At 41.0% G+C, this 22,160-nt stretch overlaps 1 protein-coding gene across 43 annotated transcripts in view; it reads right to left on the bottom strand.

Moving 5' to 3' along the window:
• NFASC (neurofascin) overlaps window positions 1-22,160 on the bottom strand; it is a 180,339-nt gene that overhangs the window by 94,229 nt on the left and 63,950 nt on the right. For 24 of the 43 annotated variants that reach the window (XR_014549136.1, XR_014549137.1, XM_083618120.1 and 21 more), the window contains 2 exons: window positions 9,176-9,363; window positions 3,637-3,654 (listed from right to left, as the gene is read on the bottom strand). Coding sequence is in view for 41 of the 43 variants with exons in the window: in XM_083618120.1 (XP_083474246.1) it covers window positions 3,637-3,654; window positions 9,176-9,269 (112 nt within the window). In the remaining 2 variants the exon portion in view is untranslated. Of the gene's footprint in view, window positions 1-3,636; window positions 3,655-9,175; window positions 9,364-12,979; window positions 13,000-22,160 lie in introns of those variants that run through there. The other 19 variants (XM_083618148.1, XM_083618128.1, XM_083618115.1 and 16 more) reach the window with 2 other exon arrangements.

Here is a 22,160-nt window from a genome sequence, read left to right as displayed (position 1 = left end):
GAGAAAGAGAGAATAAATAGGAGGCAAAGAAAGACATTCTCACTTATTGCCATTTGAAACAGCAAATTAATAAGAGCAAGTGCTCTTTCCAACATTATCCATGCCTCTTGTTTTTTTGTTTTGTTTTACAAACAAAGACCCTTTACAAATTGAAGTATGAACTCCACAGTCCATATATTCTAAAGAAATGCAAGGTTGTCGTATTTGCAGCACATCATCAGTTCTCTATGCACTGTTTTTGCCTTCCTGCTTGTGAAAGGCAAGGAGCACAATCCACCGATGTTTCTAGCCTGCAAGCCCTATCAAAATGAAATGAGCTGAGCAAAGGCGATCTTCTCAGTGGCTTGCACCCAAGGTCAGATTAAAATGGAAGCTGCTATTGTTATTTAATTATTCCTATCACACCATTCATCACAAGATCCATGGGCGGGTACTGATTAACTGAACTACAAAAACAGACAAAGCACATTAAAAGCAGAAATCACAATTCAATAAAAAGCACATTCCATCTTTTCACACTACAATACAGAGAAGATACTTTAAATATTCAGAAAGCCCAGAGAAAGAGAAATATTTCCAACAGGCACAGAAGATGCACAATGGCGGTGCTAGCCACATCTCAGGTGGAGGATGTTCTATAGCCACAATGTCATTGCCAAAATTAGCTATCGGATAAGACATAGTTAGACCCATGAATTTCAGTAGATGATGGTATTACAAGAGAGGCCCCAGAAAATCTCGGAGTATGGGCAGGTCATAGAGGGAGAGATGGTCCTACAGGAAACCAGGTCCTAAGGCATTCAGAACTTTTTATGTCAACACCATAGCCTCAAATTGGGCTTGGTAGTAAATAGACAGCCAGTACAGATCGTTGTGATCCGATGCAATATAGTCTTGAGCAGTCAAAACCCATGAGTGGCTGTGATTTGCATCAGCAGCAATCTCTGAACAGTCTCCAAGGCCATCCCTACATAGAACACATCAGAAACAGCTATAGTAGGTGAACTGGCCACAGCTGGATAAAGGCACTCCATGCCAATGAGACTATTTGGGTCTCTTGTGGCATGGAACAATCAAGAACCTCCTTCCTCGACTCAAATACTTCCCTAAGACAGTGGCTTGTACAGACTATATTTTCGAGCCTCTACCTTCCTTTGTAGGTGAAAGTATTTTTCCTGATGCAAAGCCATACATTCGAACTCCTCACAGTTTAAACTGGAACACCATTTCCTCTGCATGACTGAATGGAGCTAGAGGTTCTAGGGCTTCTCCTAACCCTTTGGAGCTGATTTCGGGAGGCCATGAGCTGCGCACAGTGGGAGGGGGAAATGTTCAATTGTGCAAGCGTAAATCCTTCCACTGGTGGGACACATTAGCTGGATACAGCCCAGAGTCTGGCAGCCTGACAGCATGGATTAACAGCATGGACATTTTACTCTTTTCCCAGTATATGCATTTTTTAAAAAAAACATTGGTTGGACAACTACATTGCAAAATTCAGAAAAACATGGATTTTGAAGGATAGCTGTGTTTCAGTTTGCATATTGTTTTGAAAGTGTGAATTTGATAGATTTGGCTTTATATGAGAACTGAACTCAATTCTCCCTATCCTTAGTGATGGCTGACATCACTGAATTCAGACATCCAACAGACTTCCAAAGGGTTTGCTGTTACCACCAATCAGCTGATCAGTACTGACAGCGAGTCCCCTTGCACTTTTGACAGATGTGTAACTCCAATTTAAACCATAGTTTAATGAAACATATGAACTGGGCCAATGAGTGCCATTTCTGGCAAGCAACTTAAAGAGACTATTCCTCTTCTCTGCCCACATTTAAAGGCACACACTTCTTCCTGCAAAATCCATCCAAGGCTACTTGGCTGGATAACTTTCAGGTGTAAACTGGGACAGAAGACTAGCAATCTGCTGCAGAAAATGAGTTCTAGAAAAGCATGAGATGACTAGTGGTTACAGTCAGATGTACCAATGTTGGTCTGCATTTACTGTTGATCTGCCCCTTCTCCTGCAACCTGCTGAGTCGCAGCAACAATTTCCTTTCTGCACGCAGACAAGTCTTTGCAAGATCAAGTGCAACAACAGAGGCTGCAGAAATCAGCAAAGAAATTTTTCAGTATCTAATATCAGTGACAGGCACACTGATAGCAAAGTACTGCATAACAGACTTGCCATTATGACTAGTTACAGATAGGTAGCCGTGTTGGTCTGCCATAGTCAAAACAAAAATAATTTTTTTCCTTCCAGTAGCACCTTAAAGACCAACTAAGTTAGTTCTTAGCTTTCGTGTGCATGCACACTTCTTCAGATACATACCAAGAACTAACTTAGTTGGTCTTTAAGGTGCTACTGGAAGGAAAAAAAATATTTTTTGTTTTCATTATGACTAGGTTATGTTACCAGACAAAGCCATACCAGGACCTACAAACTCTATATGCCAATGCCCCACAATGTGGTGCTCCCAAATTGCTTGATCTTCACATAATTATCATCTGATAATTCAAGTATGGGAAGAGAAGAATCAGGACAGGAAAGAAACAACCACAGAAAAACAAGAACATGCAGATGGAGTCAAGGAGGTCATCGCAAGAGAGTACCATACACCCACATCTGAATCCACATGTCATCTGCAAATATATGTAAGACGCCACAAAGTAAGTTCATCCACTTAGTAGAGTAGAGCTCAATAAGAAGGTTTGGCTCCTAGAATCACACCTGGAAAACCTGTCACCAAAGCTACTATGATGCACCATCTCCATATGTATGCATATGACAGCAGAGAACTGGGATAGGTAAGCTGCAGTGGAGCACTGCTGCTCTTACCAGTTGTGGTGTATTGGAGGGGGAACATGGGAATGCAGCTCAGTGAGTCCCCCCCCCCCCAAGTAGGAGTAATTATGTTATTGGCTTGGCTTGGTGTTAAGTCTAGCCTGCTGCCTTGGAACAAGCTACAGTATTCTATTTCTCCTGAGGTTTTCTCTCCCCAGTGACCATTATATAATATATTTTCAGACTGCCAATGGCTTTAATAAGCTTTCCTCCCTCACACACACTCCTCTACCTCACACTGAGTTCAAAAGGAAACCCAAATCACTCATAAGAATTGGGGATGTTGGGGAAGACGACTGTCTATATAGTTAAGTCAATATAAAAGCTTCATTCAAACGGTTTTGTATCTTACCTGTATTTGATGTTAATGTAGCAAGTACCATATACTAAAATAACAAAGTTTCCTTAGTTTGGTTAGAACAGGCTTCCTCAAACTCAGCCCTCCAGATGTTTTTGCCCTACAACTCCCATGATCCCTAGCTAGCGGGACCAGTGGTCAGGGATGATGGGAATTGTAGTCTCAAAACATTTGGAGGGCCGAGTTTGAGGAAGCCTGGGTTACAATATGATACAGCTTTTCTATGTTACCATCCTAGTGCTGAATATCAAGCTTCAAAAAGTCAGACTCCAGTGTTTAGTGCTATTTACCATGCAAGTAATGCCCATCCTATGGCCCCATTTCTGCTATGTACATGGTTACTATGCACAGTGGTCCTGTGTTCTCTCCCCCCCCCCCCCCGAAATGGAGACAGCTGCTTTGGAGAAAAAACAAGTCAGTAAGTAAGACTTACATGTATCTTGAATACTTGCTGTTAGTTCCAAGGTGTAAGCGTATTTTTAAAAAAGAAAGAGAGAGGAAGGGTTAGTCTAACACATTTTAGATCTAGTATGTATATATAGCTATCTAAAAAAGTTAAATTGAAAACTTAGCGTATTAAGGACGGCAATGATTAGCTTATGTCTAGTACTCCGAGCTCCTGTAAAAAGTTACATAAAACATCAACAAAAGTGTAAAGAGAAATTCATAGGTTACAGTTAATGCCTCAAGACCACAAAGGCAATTCAAGACTTTTAATAGGTAGTTCCGTGTCACTCCAGATGGTTTTGGACCACTAGTCTCATCATCTCAGACCATTCATTGGAACAGCTGTGGCTGATGGGAGATGGGCTAGAGGGCCACAGGTTCCTCTTCTTGTTTTAAAGGACGGACAAAAGCCTCAGACAAGATCTACTTCCAGTTTATTGAGAGTGGCTTAAGCATGTGAAAGACCAGGCTGAGGGTTAGCCCACAGGTTCAAAAATTATTTCCATACGATGTAGCCAACACCATCCTCAGTTACATGTATGCCTCTGGTCTCTTGGAGAATTTTAAAGTATGGCCTGCTTGTCAGTAGCTATTTCCACAATCACTGTAACATTTTTTTTTGACACAACAATTAAAGTGGGAAGTTGTATATGGAGATACTAATGATACATATTTCATACAGATAGGGAGACTTCATGAGGAATCACTTTGGTCCATGCGAACCAGACCAGACAACATTAGAAATCTGGAGCTAGCCTACTTGTGAGGTTAACCATGCCATTTAGACTTCCACAAATCATTTAAAAACTCTAAACAGCAACCATGAAGTGGGGGGGGGGGAATCAGGATTGGGGGCATGGAACCAACACATTCTTTCCCTGCTATAGTCCCACTAAAAATAAAGAGTGTCTGCTCCCTCTCTCCCACTGAAACCAATGGCCAAAGAACCCCTTGGTTTATCTTTTGAATGGTTTCCACTTCTTACCTACATGAGTATGGTAAAGATGTGAAGTAGATCGCGCCTCCTGTCCCTACAATTATGTTACTGGCCCCACCCTAAGATGTCCAAACATTAGCTGAAATTTATTAGTTATTCCTATTCTTATCCTCTTCTTTTTAAAATCAATTACGGTACCCATCCATGAGATTGGTAATTCTCTAATTCTATGGCTACTAAGTTTCCCTAGGAGTCTCCAGTTTCTGTAAGCATATCTGTTGGGTTCTCCCTCCATACATATTTGCCAACAGCTCCAAAATTCTAAAGATGGTGAAGCAAGGCTTTCTCGGGCAGAAATCTATATTTATCATCAGCCTCCTCTTAAGAATCCCTTTGTCTGAATGCAGATGATGCTCAAGTTTGATTCAATATATTTTCAGCTGCCTCTCCAACATCATCAAGGGGAAGTTTGATGGCTAAACAACTCAGAATTCAAATCTGATACCCTGGCTTCACTGGTGGACATTTGCTCTAACTCACCCCTGCACCTGTAGAAACCACTAATCTCTATGAAAGAGGGAGGGCTTGAGGGTCTGGGTTCAAAGGGAAAAGAGAGCTCATTTGTGTGGAGAGTCATCAATTTGCAAACTTATCATAAACCCAGAGCAGCTGTAGCTATTTATGCACCACCTGCTCGATTTAGTAAAACCTGAAACCTTTCAAGTTCACAAATAGGAGTGATGAATTAATTAGCTGAGCCTCTGTCACAAACAATGGGCAGGCACCAGAGGGCTAAGGGAGACAGAGCACTTTGCTGTGTTCAATAAAAGGAAGATTAAAAATCCAATTCCCCAGCAGCTTAAAGAAGGAAAAGGGGACTCTAGAGCCTGATGCACGCAAAAGGGAAAGAAAACCTTTGAAATGGGCCCAGCTGGGTGAGGCAGATGTATTCCAGATCCCTTAATGTTTTCCTTTGATTTGGGGCACCCCACTTTTCTGTATCATCCTGTTACAAGGTCCTGTGTTGAGCAACACTGCTTTGAAGTAGGTAATACTTCAAAACATTTGTCAAACCATCTCACCAAAAGGACATGCACTGCATCCACCCCAATATCTGCTGCCTAGTAGGATGGCTCAGCTGTCCAAAAAGCACAAGTTGAAATGAAGTGAAAGTCTAAGCATAATTACGCAGAGGATGTCCCAATGAGCTCTCTAGTAAACATACTTAAGACTGCAGCCTTTGAACTGAAAATGTTCCAGTTGATCACTTAGCTTTCTTTAGGGAAAGGGGTAGACTAGGGACACCACTTCATACACATTTTCAACACAGGCCAAGAGACGCCATGTGCGTGTTACATAAGAGGCACAGGAGGATGGCATCTGAACATTGCTCCTTGTATGTGTGACACATATTTATCATGCAACAGCCCCAACACAGCAAATGGAAAGCCGTAAAACTGACATAAACGGCACATAAAACTGTACTGCAGTTACATAACCTCCAACAAAGCGCTAATCTTATACATCTCCTGCCCCAAGCGGACTATTATTGGAATTAAGTGATAATAGACGGAAGGTGCTTTAGAAATGCAAAAGTTTGTTTAAAAGCAAGCAAGCTTTAGAACAAGTACTGAGTGTGCCTTTTTTTCTCTTTTCTAAGGTCGTATTATACTCATTCTTCCATTCAAAAGGAGGGGGGAACCTGTGACCAGTAAGAAGTTCTCAATCTCTCTCTCTTTAGAAAGTACTTGTATTTGATTTGACTGCCCCTGTGTTCCTTTTCCGAGACTCGCCTATCGGAACAAGTAGTGAGCTTTTTGATTAAGTATAACCAGAAGCAATCAAAGCTTGTGCCCCAAATAAAATTATTAGCGCCCTCATCATGAAACTCAGTGTCAGTTAGGCCTGGGGAGCCTTCACCTTTGCCCTTCCCTATGTCGCTGGACTACAATGCCCACCATCCCTGACAATTAGCCATGCTGTCAGAGGCTAATGGGAGTTAAGAGTTCAATTACATTTGGAGGGTCATGGGTTCCCCACCTCTGAGTTAGACAATGACAAAGAGACCTTTTAACAAAATCTGCATTATATTAAACCAACAAGGTTCTAGCGGTGCAATCTGATGCAAGTTTGCTTGGAAAAAAGTTCCACTGTGTTCTCTCATAGGGAAGCGTGCATAACTAAGATTGTAGTGTCTTCATTCAGTACCAGGTCCCAGTGACTACAATTGTGTGATTGACTCTGAAACAATATTGGTATGAAAGTTCCATTAAAAATTCTCCTTTGGGGTGTTTGCTTAGCTCTGTTTGAGCTGAGATACTTTCTCTGCTAATGCAACAGAGCTTTGTCTATTACTATTATTTAATTTTTTTATTAATATTTTCTTTGGTTACCAAAATACATACGTTGTTTCAATTTTCATAAAGTCCTTTCTATAGATCAGACACATCCGATGTGAGACTTGAAAGTTGTATACAGTATAAGGTTGGGGAGAAGAGACGTATGGAGAGAACTCCGTTTCTTTAAACCAGCTTCCTGCTAAAGCAGTTTTTGCTAATTCAGTTATCTTAAGCATGGCCATGACACCCACTGCTAACTAATACCAGGGTGGGTACCCATGCTTAGAACTCTTCTTTTACAGTTCCTGTGAAGAATAGGGATGTACAACAGATGCTTCCAACCAGTTTAAAACAACAGCAAAACAAAATTTCTATCAGACTGCTAGGGGGTGGCCTAAAGTCACATGATGCAGCAGCCTTGTTGAAATTTTGCTGAGCTTTGTGTTATCCATGCATAGTAAACAAAAGAAATAAGATACTGAAATGAACAATCATTAAATGCAACCAATCCTCATGAATGCAAATAGTATTGCTTAGACTCAGAAACCTAAAGGCAAATATGTGTTCTTTCAAAATGTTTAAACTATACATTTCCACTCAATATTCACAAAAACTCTCGTGATTCATACCTCTTCAAATCTTTTTTTCTTTTTATTTGTACTTTAAACATTAAAAATGTTTCAGTTAAAAAACTTAAACATTTCAATGTTTCAGGTACAAATAATAATAATAAAAGATTTTAGGAGATATGAATCACCAGAGTTTTCGTGATTGCTGAAATTTCACAATAAGGATGCTGGGCAGGTGTAAATGTCTGTATACAATGTATACAGGAAATGTATACAAGGTCATATGAAAGAGGTCCTTATACTATCAGGTAAACTGGTAAAGCATACAGTACATATAGGCAAGCAAGCATATACTGTATATGAATTAGGGGAAATTCAGATCCCTTAGTCCAAATATCAGGTAAAGGGTGCTGACCACACCAGCTTTTACTGTTTCTGAGATGAGATGAAGGTGAGTTAGGAGCCTATTTTCATGCCAGGAATTCATGAGTCTCTGACTCCAAACACCATATGAAAGTAGGATTAATTCAGTGTGATTTGAACTCAGAAAGTAAACCACAGTTACCAGGTTCAGCTACAACAGCATGCTAGTTATCACATGGTAGGGGCCAGATGTTCTTTTTGAATCACCCCCTTTGGAGAAGAACCATAGCTCAGTAGGAAAACATGCAGATAGTCCCAGGTTGAGTCCTAGACATCTCCAGGGAGGGCTGAAACCTTAGATAAACTGCTGTGAGTTACTGCACCCAATACTGGGATAGATGGACCAATGATTTGATTCCATATAAGGCAGCTATGTTCCTAGTAGGAGTCAAGATTAGAACATAAAGCAATCCCAGACAAGAGCTTCAAAGCTCCTGAGATCTACTTTTCTAGGTCAAATAATAAAAAGAAATAGAGGCTGCAGTACATTGGTCTGAAAATGGCTTTTCCATTCATATTGAAAGGAGCTTGGGTGTTTTTTTCTCTTTACTGGAATAGTTTGGTAGCCATTCCACTAATAACCATTTAAACCAGCAGTAACAGACATGTTACAGCTGCTAGTACAAAAAGAGAGATGATCTATTTACATGACCAAGAAGACTACAACTGAACATTATGGCCAGGCACCCAGCTATTAGTTGCCTTTCTGGCTGGACAATCATAAACACATAATGAGCTGAAATGAAAATAAAACCATCCTCCCAAAACATAGAAAACAGATTGGGCCATGGAACGAAACCATCAGGCAATATGGACATCTGAAATGCTCTTTGAATATGTCATGTGTTCTGGGTCCATTTTACATTCTGTGAATTTGCCTTTATATCTTTTGTGTTACCTCCTACCCCTCCAAGCAGCTGAATATAAATATAGTCTAGTTCAAGTTACAGAGTCTGGTTTTTTTACCCAGTTATGTGCTTCCAAGGACATTTGTCACGAAAGCTTGACTATCTTCAAAGATAGAACAAAAAAAGTCAGGGCAAACATCCAGTCTTTTCTCTAACCAATGAAGTGAGTAACTCCCCAGGGCAGCTTTCCTCAACCTATTATTGGGACTACATTATTGTGTGCCCAATAGTCAGGGATGATGGGACTTGTAGCACAGCAACGTTTGAAGACCTCAGGTTGGGGACAGCTATCCCAGAGATGGAACTGAGAAAGTAAATAAATAAATGAATAAACAATCAGTGGACTTACGATCCCGAGGGACTTCAATGGCTCTGATGAGGTGATGAAAGTATAAAGCGAGCACCACTCCCGTATAGGTTAGGAGATATCTTTGCATTACCATTTTGAATATTTGGCTAAGATCCTACGTCCCCAGTTTCCTCCAACAAGGCAAAGTGGTGTCTTACTACCGTAGTGCAGCAGGATAATATGATTTACTGTAAAAAGAAAAGAAAATGATTTAATGACATGCAACTAAAATTCATACATACTGTATTCATCTTTCTTAAAAAAATATTTGGAGGAAGACTGCAAAAGGCAAGCAAATTCCACATTTCATTTAGCCTTTTGTACCCTGGTAACTAAGAAGAGGGTCACACAAAGGATTAAGCCACTTTCCCCCTGACTTTTTCACAGAAAGTCTATTCATTTCTAATAGACTGGCTAAATTTCAGTATGAAACTCTTCATATTACTCTACTAGCTCTACATGACACCTTATTCAGAGGAAAAAATAAATACATAAAATGTTAAAATTCAGAATTGTAAATGTAGTTTATGCCCCAGATTCTTAAGATTTGTTACTCAAGAATAGCCCTAGTGAGGTTTGTTGACTTGCGTTCAGGCACACATATTTTTCTCTTTCCTCTTTGCAACTAACACTCAACATTCTGTGGCTTCTGAGAATGCTCAGCCCTTTAAAAAACCAACATAAATATACTTTTTGTACTTGTACAAATCTTTCCCCCCAAATATGCTGATATCTTCCTTTTGTTCCTGTTTCAGTTCTAGTCCTGTCAACGAAGCCCAGTGGTGATTGCATTGCTATTAGAGGGAGTGATAAAGAGGGCTGACACCCACACCCACATATACACAGCCACACATACACCCACCCCCACCCCACAGTCTTACACACACAGTTAAAAGCATGCACCTCCTATCAATTGTGTCCTGTACCCTTGAGCTGGTTGACAGTATACTGTAATTATTAACAATAGTACTGACTTCAGCATTCTGCAACAGCATATGCTACCAGGTCAATTGTCACTTTTGTATTTACTGAGAATATGATGCTCAGATGCAACTTCTCTTGGTGAGGAAGCTTTCCACTTTTTAACTCAACTTTCCAGATGGCCTGAGATAGGAAAGGTGAAAAGGATTGCCTAGAGTAGGGGAGGGAATAGGGAGTGTTCAGAAAGAGACACAGCATCACCTTTCTTCTGCTTAACCTTCAACTTGTGTAGCAGTTTTGTTTGTATGTTCTGTCTTATCTCACTGGTGGCAGGGGCATAGGAAAGGGGGGGCAGAGGGGCGGTCCGCCCCAGGTGCCATCATGGAGGGGGGTGACAAATTATCAAGGAACAATTACTGCCCTATTACGGTGGTTCATAAAAAAGCTTTTTTTAAAAAAAATGCCTGCTCTGAAGGTCTTATCTTACTACATTATGGATTATATAGCTATATATGAAATTTCATGCATATCAGTTAATATATTTACCCTCCTCCACGAAAATAGCTGTTTACTTGGCCGTTTTCCTATGTTGTGAAGGCTGAAATTTCAATTCAGTGGAGCAGGGTCAAGATATTAAATGATATGTATGAAATGTCAGATATAGCTATTTAATCCCTAGTTTAGTAAGACCTTTGGAGCAGGTATTTTTTAAAAAAAGTTTCTTATGAACCACCCTACTGCCCTATCCTCCACTGGGCTTCCTGGGTCCTGAAAAGTCGGCCTATGTGAAGAAAATGAGACTAGGCTGAGTAGATTAGGTCTTGCCTTGCCTTCGCCCTGCCCGCTGCACACAGCCGATTTTTCTTGATTTTACTGCTGTGGGGGTTTTTTTTGGTTTTTTGTTTTGGTAAACCACTTTGCAGGTTTTTAAAAATAAAATTTATTAAATAAATAAACAATAAATATAAATAAAATAACATAAGTCAAAACACAATCCATCCTGTAGATTTAAGTATCTCTCCATAGTCGCCTACTTATTATCAGAGGCCCAGAATCCACATTCCTTTGTAAGAAAATATGAAATAACGTAAAACCATTTTTGCAGGCAAAAATAAATAAATTTAAAAAATCAATTTTTTTTAATTTATTTATTTTTGTGGGGGGGGGAATCAATGGGGGGGGGTGACAAGAAATTTTCTGCACTGTGTACCACCTGACCTTCCTACACCTCTGACTGGCGGAAGTCAGCCATTGTCCACTTAGATCTTGGAAGTGACTTTTGTGCACATACAGAACTTAGTGCTTTTTCAAATTCATGAAAATAACACCGCTTTTGTCAATGGGAAAGAGACTAAGGGAGAACAGCACAGACCAGTTTGTAAGACACAGACTGCATCTGTTCTACTGAAGTCTTATTCTGAAAGACTGAGATGCCCAGCCACCATCACTCTGGTGTTATATTGAACTTCCCAGTACCTCTGAGAAAAGAGAGGAATGCTATTACCATAATCATGAAAAATGTGCAAGAAACTAGTGATATTAAATAATCGCTTATAAATTCTTGCAGGGGTGCAGCTGTTACATGATTCAGAATGCTGCAGGTGGTGGTTTTTAAAAATGTTAAAACCTGCTTTCTTCTTGCCTCCTGAGAGCTAAATTTCAACAAGGATCCAACACATGGTTCATGCATGCAATATCTTCTGCTCAAACAATAGTGCTTTAAGAGACTGAAGGAAAAAAACAATAATAAAGAACTGGAAAATATTCCCTTGGTCATTAAAGATATGTCTGCCTGACAGCTTGCCATGTTCTTCCTTATTGCTATAAGATCTGCTCAGGAATTGAGTAGGTGCCCTGGGAAATCTCAGGCATCCTTTATCCTATACTCAAGTATTCTTTATACCCCTATACTCAAAGCAGAAAAGCTGTTTGCTGGTCCCCTGCAAAGCATGATCACTGAACTAGAAAAAACAAGCTGAAGCACACTACGTGTGTGCACTGCACCAATTAGATATTCTGGAACACCACATTCATCTAATCCCCTAAATGAGGAATACAGGAAGCTGCCTTATACTGAGTCAGAGCTTTGGTCTATTTAGCTCATCATTGTTCACTGACTGACAATGGCTCTCTGATGCAACAATGGCAAATTGGTGGGTTCAGTGGCAGGCAGCAAAGGAAGGAAATGGGTGCAGGTGGTGCTGCGGGTTAAACCACAGAGCCTAGGGCTTGCCAAGCAGAAGGTCGGTGGTTCGAATGCCCATGACAGGGTGAGCTCCCATTGCTCGGTCCCTGCTCCTGCCAACCTAGCAGTTTGAAAGCACATCGAAGTGCAAGTAGATAAATAGGTACCACTCCGGCAGGAAGGTAAACGGCATTTCTGTGAGATGCTCTGGTTCGCCAGAAGCAGCTTAGTCATGCTGGCCACATGAACCGGAAGCTGTCTGTGGACAAACGCAGGCTCCCTCGGCCAGTAAAGAGAGGTGAGCGTCGCAACCCCAGAGTCGGCCACGACTGGACCTAATGGTCAGGGGTCCCTTTACCTTACAACCTATTATCACTGGAATGTTGATTGTTAGGAAGTCACAAGAGGGACATGCAACAATCTTTTTCAGTGTGCAGTGCTCTTGTTCAGGATTCTAGCCAACCAGTCCTGTCTTCTATTGGGCGTTGCCAACATTCACACATTCATCCAATTTCGGAAATTCAAGGTAACACATACACAATCATGGATCTACTTTTGAAGTAAATACAATCACACTTAGTGAACATTATAAATTCTAAATCATTTCACCAGCTAATATAATTCATTGTGTTGTTATCAAATTAAGCATCAAGTGCTTACATGCGGGGGATTCTAGACTTCATAAGCTTTAAACTTACCTTCCAGTGCAAGATTGCTAATCTCTAGCACAATGACTGAGTGAAATAACCAAGATGGTTACAAAACAGACATCCCATGACAATTTCAGGCTGAGAAACATTCTGACAAGTCTTGACTTAACATGCACACCTGTCGCTCTGGTAATGTGAATTTAAAGGCAATACAAATGGGGATAAATCACTGAGTTTCAAAACACCAAAAACCTGCTTCACAAAACTACTACAATAACTCATCAGAGCTTGCCTCATTCCTGATTTACAGTTTATCTTGAATAGAGCTATAAATATCTGGCTTCCAGTTAGACATGCAGACACATTTGCTCATTTCTAAAATAAAAACAAACTGTATGAGAAAGCATCCCCAGACTTGCGTCCTTGTCAGAGTTTACAGTTGTTGCACATGGACAATGGTGCAAGAGGAAACTATTGGTATGGCAAGGAAACCCCAGGTTCATGAAAAATAAATAAGTAGCAGCGGTTTCGGCTGCAGCTCATCAATGCAAATAGCAACCTGAATGGATATAAGAACATGCAGACATTATTGCACTGGAAATAGTTCGTTTAAACAGCAATTTTGTCAAGGATGTTTTAAGAACAAAAGGATGTTTTAAGAACAATTTAGTTTGGACTAAATTGGAGGAAACCCTTGATGACGATGTATACATACTGGGCCAAGGAGATGGTGATGAGTAATTAACAGACTGCCATATGATATGCTCTTTTGTATATATCAGAGCTTATCTTGTACAACAGGGAAAAAAATATTCTACAGCTGCAGAGAATGGCAGATGACCTTCTCTTTGCTTTTGCAATATGACCCATTGGTTAATTCACAATTATTCCCCACCACCACTCCACAATATGCAGGGAAGGGACCAAAAAATGCCCTTATTGAATTTGGGTAATGATGTCTACATTCTCAGTCCTTCCCGTGTACAAAAGAAGAGGAATTTAGCAAGAGAGTAACACAGTTTTCCTGGGGTAGTAAAAGTAGCACCAGCAGTTTACAAGCAGGATGATAGCCATGGTTGCTGATTCATGGCCCTGTTGTATTTTAATTGAAGACTATAGCTGGACTAGGTGAAGAAAAAGTCTAGTTCCTGGAGAATAAATGAGCAACTGTTTGCTGCTTACAAACATAACCAGAGAAGAATATGGACTTCAACATCAACAAGCAATAAAATATAGCCAAATATATAAGCACATTAAATCATTCCCAAGCATGCCTCTTATTCTGCTTGTAAACCACTAAAGCCTGCAAGTTCATTATGGAAAGAATTCAAGTTTCTAAGGCCTCATTAGATCACCTGGTTTAAAGACCATCTCACAACTGGAAGAATCCACCCTCATAACACTGTAGTGGCAGATTTTAGGCCCTCCCCCAGTTCCTTCCTTAGCAGCCTAAGGCTCTGTTGTACTGTCTCTCTTCATTTCTCTGTGTATTCTGGGAGACGGGGGGGGGGGGCGTGGAGCTGGTCGCAGCAGGAGGGGGAGACTCCCTGGATTCTTCAGCAGCCTGCCTCATCCTGTCTCCTGGCCCTGCTCCTCTCCTGCCTCTGGATCTGGACTGCTCTCTGCCCCAGTCTCTTCCTGCTCACTAAACACTGTTGCCTCTTCGGTGTCTAACAGCTCCTCCTCTCAGTCTGCTCCTTCTGACCAGGCATTGCCGTCCCACCACCAATCCCCTGGCTCTGAGCATTTCCCCCTTGAGGGATTCCCCAGCTAGTGCCTCCCACCACTTTTCTGCATGAAAACACACATTGCCGAAGGAATTCGGGAACAGGGTGGTATGTAACAATAGTGTACCAGCAAATGTCTTCATTATATGCAGGGGTCTTAGATGATGTATGGTAAAACTGGGAGGCTTCCATCAGCCTGCCATGGGTATCAGAGGAGGCAACCACACCAGATGTTTACAAGGCAGCACTTCCATGCCAGTAATGTAGTCTCTATGGTCAGCAGCTGTGACCACCGAAGGGCCCCTGTGTGCTCCTGCCGCCACCATCACCATAGTCAGGTGTGTTGAGTGGTACAGACAGGGAGAGCTGAGGAGCACAGTGGCACCCTTCCCCTCCCTCCAGGTCCTGCTGCACCCCTGTGAGTGGCCAGGCTGCCTCCTCCTCCTGCCCCTGCTCCAGCCCCTCCCCACTCCCTTTCCCAATTGCAGAATTCAGGGCTCCGCATGACATAGTGAGAAGCCATGATGGCTTTTCATGACAGTCCCAGCATTTTCAAGACAGTTGGAGGTACTATATAAGCATCATGACTTGTAGTCACTGATGGCCTTATCTGCCACAAACTTGTCATGTGTCAGGGGATTTGTACAACTGAACCCAGAGGCTCAAGGAAGCCAATGAGCTCCTATAGCAAGCTCATCCATTACAGCTTAGGCTTCTGAGCTAGGTAATCCAAGGCAGTATCACAACCAACAACTGCATCTTTTCTTTTAATAATATACATTTTGACCACAATCCAGCAAAACTTTGTGTGTATGAGTGCAAGTCTCACTTGATGCCAAACTAGCACAGAATACCTCCACCACCACAAAAGGGGGTGCATTCTCCCCCCCCCTACAAAGAGTGTTCTGCTTTTAAACAATTTTTCTTTGCGGAAAGTATGTCTAAAAAACTATTTGAAAAGTTATGGATTGGGGAGAAGGTTAAATGCACAGAGGCAACTGAGCTAATGCTCTGTCTCCCAATCCAGCTGGGTACAGATAAGTGGTTGGGACAGGGCATGAAATGAATTCCAACACTTCTAATCCAAAATCAAAATTCATGAAAATTTGGCACAGCACTAGTCAAAACTTGCCAACCTTACTAGTTTTCAGACTCATAGAACTCATACAAGGAAGACATGGCAATACAAAGGCTCATAGCACTTATCTATGGTGTGTAGCTTATGAATATATTTCCATGCAGCTTTTTTTCAGCCATGATCTACTCTTGGTTCCGTTTGCAAAATGTACTGTTAGGCTCTGTTACAGATTAAGCCATGTCCTGCATATAATGCCTATCACTAAAATGCACGGGTAATTTACATATGGAAGCCAGCATCTCTCTCTCTCTCTCTCTCTCTCTCTCTCTCTCTCTCTCTCTCTCTTTCTCTCTCTCTCTGTTCCTTCAATCAGTGATATGCTAAATTCAGCATCTTATTCTGGGAATCCAACACTGCGCGCGTGCACTCACCCACCAGCAAATCCTCTCTGTTTGTCCCAATTTCACCAGTCAGATTAGAGATTAAGAGGGGTGTGATTTTTTTTAGCTTGTGATTCCCCAACGGATGTTCTAAAGATGTTTTCCCAGCTGTCGCCAAATATAAATATAACAAAAATAAAAACTTTATGACTATTACTCTCAGCTTCTAACACCTGATATACATGTTATCCAGTTTTTCTTTCTGTTGGACAGGTATGAAATGAGTCATTATTTGCAAAACAAATTTGGGAGAACAGTAAATTTTCTGAACTAATCGGCAATCCCCTTGTGACCCCCTCCACAATCCTAGCTCTGACTGCATTAAAAAAAAAAAAAGTTGAGAGATCAATTCCTGGCAAAATATAAAGTTTGGCGCTCACTGACAGAGCAACATAGGACCAAAGGACTAATTGCACATTAACGCTAATGCATTCAATGGGGACCAGCAAATCAGCTTTCGGAGGGAGAAAATTAGAGCAGAGAAGTGGCAAAAAGGGAATCATAACCTATGCCCACCAGCTGTTTTCCCAAAGAAAAACCCCACATGGCTTTTCCAATTTTGAGTAAAAACACAGCTGGTAGTGAAAGGTTACATGGCCCTCCTCCTGGTCTTCCACTCTAAATGACTTTCTCAATTTCCAAAGCTACTTTGAAAATGTTGCCAGGTGCTAGTAATATACCTAAAGAACCATCCAAAGTCCCTATTGCCACAGTTCTGAGGAGCGGTAAAGCCACCGCTGTATCTGCTGCTTGGCCATTCCTGGTGGCAGGAGTGGAAGGTTCAGGGCAGATAAGCTCCAGGCTGGCACAGCAACTAGGCCCAGATTGGGTTCAACGCTGGTAGGGTGTGACAGTGGCTTAGGACGCAGTGGTTCTCAAGCCAGCTCAACCCTGCCCCACTTTTGGAACACCATGTTTCAGGGCTTCCTGCTGGGCTCTGCTGAAAGGGATAGTGCTGGCGGATCATCTACCTGCACTCATGGTTCAATGGGCAGAAGGGAGAAATCTGCACCAATGGAGTGACACTTGTATCACTCTGATGATGCTGGCTGGCAGAACACACACACACACACACACACACAGAGAGAGAGAGAGAGAGAGAGAGAGAGAGAGAGAGTAAAGGTGTGTGTGGATTGCAGCCTCAAACAGTTCCCAAGAGTCAACTTGATGGTGTCTTGTGCAAAGCTAAGTAACAAAGGAGATAGACCATGGTAATTGGTATACTGCATGGGAATTAGGAACTACATTAAGAAGGCAAGTCAGTTTCAAAATGAATGGTATTCACTGTATGATAAAAATGAAAGACAGAAGCTGTCAACCTACAGGCAATGCCATTCATATTTTTGCAGACATGTTAACAGAGTAAACAAGATCCAAATGCAATCTCTCCAAATGTAAGAAATCTCAGTGCCTGACAGCTCCACTGACATCTTTTTATGAGCGGGCAACTCACCGTTTTCCTAGAAGCAATTTGCTGCCATACTTGTGCGAGTGGGTGGTTTGCAGTCAGGAGACACACACAGTGCTGTTTGCCCACAGCTGTACATCAGATCAGAACACAGCCCACGCTGTCCCGACCTTTTCTGTCCCTGAGACTGAGATTCCACCCACACTCTTACTAATGCAAAAACGAAAGGGTTTAACAGAGAAACGCACAGAGATGCTGACAGTGATATAACTGTGATTTCTTAAACGCATGACTAATTCCCCCCCAGGTTTATCAGTAACAAGAACTTTATTTGTTGTCACCAAGCTAGCTTTGTAGATAAAAAGAATTGCATGTGGGTTCCAGGTAACAGGTGTTATAGTGGAGTTCCACTAGATGCTGGCTTCAAATGAGGGTGAAAATATATAGCCGTTTTAAGAAGTGCATAAACATAATGGCATTTTCCACACATAACACCATGTTTGAACATCCACAATCAATCCAGGAGACTAGCCATAGTCTGTTTTCTGGCAGCAAACCACCAGTGTTAAGCCATGAGCTGCTGCTGGCTAATAAACCATGGCTGGTCTTAACTATGGTGTAGTTTTACATCCAAACCGCATAAGTCTTACTTACAAAGCATGGTTTGTTTGTCCACCCTACCTCAGACGTTTGTCAAGTTACAGGTGCATGAGGTAAGAGCAAGTGGAATAAAAACCAAGTGTGGGGAATCAAGCCATGTTTTGCTTGCTTGTTTGCACTCATGGTTTGTTTAACAAACCACAATTTAAAGGCTACCTGGTTATGGTATCTCTTTCAAAAGTTCCACATCTCGTGATTCAGCACAGGCCAAAAAATACAAAAAAATACAAAAAAAATTCACACAAAAAATAAGAGTAAGGCCAAAATGGATAGTCTGTGCCGATGGGACAACTGGGGAGGTCAAAGGAGGTCTGTTAATATGCTTCAGATCCAGCTTTCCCTATCTCTAGTATAGGTCTGCCTCCTTATTTTGAGTCTACAATATTATGTAGTGAGTGTGCTGTTTTCTCAGGTTCTCTTCTATGTCTCAAGCCCTGACATTGCCCTTTTGCCATTTCAAAATGTCGATTTTTTTTAAATACTCTAATTATTCATGTTAATATATGCCATTTTAGTCAAGTTTTCAGAGTCAAGGTACATTGACCCCTTTTATTATCACTGTGTTAAGTGGCTGCCTTCAGGCTACCCCAAGAGAGTGTCAGGGAGAAAGAAAGACAGGGCGATTTCACACAGCAGGCCAGCAAGCTGCTAAAAGCAAGCATGATGGGTACAGGCCAGATGCAGAATCAAACAAACCCTGAATAGAAATTTCACTGTGTTGTTTTATGCCTTGTGAAGATGCATATTACATGCTTCTTTGCATTTAGATTGCATATTGCAGTGCTTAATAGTATGTAATACTCCAGGATGAGAATTCAATCTTACATCTATGTTTGATTGAAAAGGGCAGATAAAGAAGGATTAAGTATTGCCAGTCAAAAGCATTGCCAAAATAAAAATCTCTAGAATCAAGACTGCACGGTAAAAATATCTTTCTCTAGACAGGGCTATTTACACACACACTTACCATGTGTGTGCGTTAGGGTGGGAAGAGGGGGGTTGTCTTCATTAACACATCTCAAAGTACACATTTAAATTTTTTCTTCTGGAATCACTTGTTTTGTACAGTGAAAGTTATAAATAATAAACGAAAAGGCAAATAAGAAACCCAAAGATCTGTTTGGTGATGCCAATGTTATAAAGCGCAACCACTGATCTATATTGCAATATCATCAGATTTACTGGCAGAAAATCTCCCTGATCTCAGGCAAAGGCCTTTCTCATCTTCACTAATAGTGATTAATTAGCTACGGTTGCCAGTGTTTGAACCTGCTCTAAATGCCCAGGGCAACTAACTTTTAAGCTGTCTACTCAAATGTTTTGTGGGAAGAGAGCAATGCCATGCCAGCTGTAGTTCCTAGTCATATATACATCATGAGGCATCCTTGTTATGTCACTTTTTGCGGGTGAGGTTTCCTATCAGCAGAAAGCTGATATCCGTCTTGCTGTAGACAAAAATGATTCATGTCAACAGAGGGTGAATTTAAGTGGGGGAATAAGAACAAATGAAAGAGTGGTATCTAGCTATGTAGATCCACTAGCAGGAGGAGTTTGGGCTGTGAGAAGGAACTTTCCCTCACTCTCGTCTCCTCATGCACCCCCTAAATCTGTTCTCAGATCACACCATTGGCCCATTCAGTTCAGCATTTGTCCATGCTGGCTGGCAGCAGCTCTCCAGGTTTTCAGCAGGAACCTTTCACAGTCTTACCTGGAGATGCTAGTGGTTGAACCTGACTCAGGTACAGGATCTGTTCTGCAGAGCTTCTCAGGTTCAATCCCTGGCAGCTCCAGGTAGGGCTAGGAAAGATCCCATGTATGGAACTCTGGAGAGTGCAGACAATACTGAGCTTGATAGACCAATAGTCCGCCTCAGTATGAGGCAGCTTTCAACGTTCCTGTGATTATTTGTACACAGAGCATGTTTTCTACCACTGAACTGTGGCTCTTCCCAAAGGGATCGAACACTATGTAGTTACTATTGTTTGACTTTGATTTTAAGACTTAGATATTCTTTGTATTACAATTTGATAACCCTTCCCACTATCTCTATGCCCTGAGGCACTAAGTCATCAAAGAATGCCTCAAAATTGGAATGTGTTGTTTATCACCAATATTTTCTGCTTAGTGAGTCCAGACATCCCCAGACTGAGTACTCCATCCTTTTTCCTTTTGTGTATATAATGTAATATTTTGCATCTCCACACACTTTAAGGCACACAGTTTATATTTACTTTAAATTAATTCATTTCCGGTATCTGTGTGAATAACTACTCTGCTATGTAAATGAGAATCTAAAAGTAAACTTCATCCAAGTACTAATTATAGTCACAATGAAAAATCACACAGTACTAAACTGCACCAATGTACAAAAATAGCCACAATTATCATGCATTTAACAAACAGGAAGAATATGTGGCTTTTAAAACGCAGATGGTAAAACTGGGAAGCCCAGTTGATTTCCTAATTATCTCTGTATGCAGAGCTTTCACTTGTCACATAGTAGCCAACTAAATAAAGGCGTGATTTTGATCACCATTAATAGGCCATAAACTATGGTTAGGAAAATTAGAGCTGCATGCTGGTTTATGCAGCTCAATCACTCTATATGTACTTCCTTCCTAGATGGGAGAAAGAAACTACAGAGCAGCTGACTTAGCATTATATGCAAACCAGCACATGGTTTGTCTCTTTCCAAACAAATCATGACCAGAAACCAAGGGCTGTTCTTGGCTTCCCTCTTGTGGTTTGTTTGGAGAGAAACAAACCATAAGTGCTGTTTTGCCTGTAATTCTTTGCCTTGTGGTTTTTGTCTCTGCTCTGGAAGAAGGGAAGGGATTGCTCACACATAGGCTGATTCCCCTATCTATGGTTATTAGGAACATGATCATTGGGATTTTTAATTACCAAAGTTGTGGGAGAGCATTACTGTCCTTTATTATCACCACAGTGGGGCAGACATAGTAAATACTGGCTCAAGTTCAACCTTGAAAATTATAGAAAAGGAGTAGCTAAGAAGTCTAGAGAACATTTATAAAAGTGAAAAAAAGCACCAATGAAAAGCACAGAGGCGAAGATAAGAAGTGAGAGAGAAAATAATATTTCCTTGGCAAAATTAAAGAGATGAAATATCCCAAAACAGAGAACTGTTTTTAATCAGCCTTTCAGGAGTATCAGAGTACTTTTGGTAGCAATTAAGCATTTAAACTGTATTTACAATTTACAGAATGAACATTAAAATGCCAGTTGCTAATATCCCCAGGAAGACACTTTGTGATTCCTGCTTTATAGCTTTTAATCACATAATTACAAGTGATTCAGTAGTAAACTGTTCCTGTAGAGGTTTCTGCATCACATTTCAAAGAATACAGCAACTTGTTACTGGTTTATACAAGGTGAGGGATCAATTTAAAAGGATGTTAAAAATGTCATTTGTAGAAAGAACATTTTAGGACCTACTTAGGATTACTTGTCATACAGCTTCCTTTCCTCATACATTTTCCCATAATACATGGCCTGGATTTCCTGGTTTCCATCTTTATAAGGAATCTGTTTTTCACTTTTGGCTGTTGTCATACACTATAAAAACTATCACAAATCCAGAAGACAACTGTAGCAGCTCTGATTCTACATCCTGTTCTGACAGTTCTCCTAATCTGTCCTGAATCACCTCAGTTTTATGACTGACTGGAACAAGCAGGATAACCAGGGCGGTTTCTTTTCCTTTATTTTTAAGTATGTATGAAACACAAAAGCTGGCTTTACTCTCTTACCTCTTTATGCCCTACACCATCCTTGAGCATAAATGCCGGCAAAACAACCTTTATTCCAAAAGTCATTTACAGTATCCTCTCCAGCCCTTTGGCTCCAAATGAAGGAAGTTCTGTGCCACAGGGAGCCTAACACAATTTATTCCTTT

Source organism: Podarcis filfolensis, assembly GCF_964270895.1.
Source record: "Podarcis filfolensis genome assembly, chromosome: 6".
Lineage (NCBI taxonomy): Eukaryota > Metazoa > Chordata > Lepidosauria > Squamata > Lacertidae > Podarcis > Podarcis filfolensis.
Note: the sequence above shows the minus strand (reverse complement) of the source record. Positions and strands in the feature narration are given on the sequence as shown.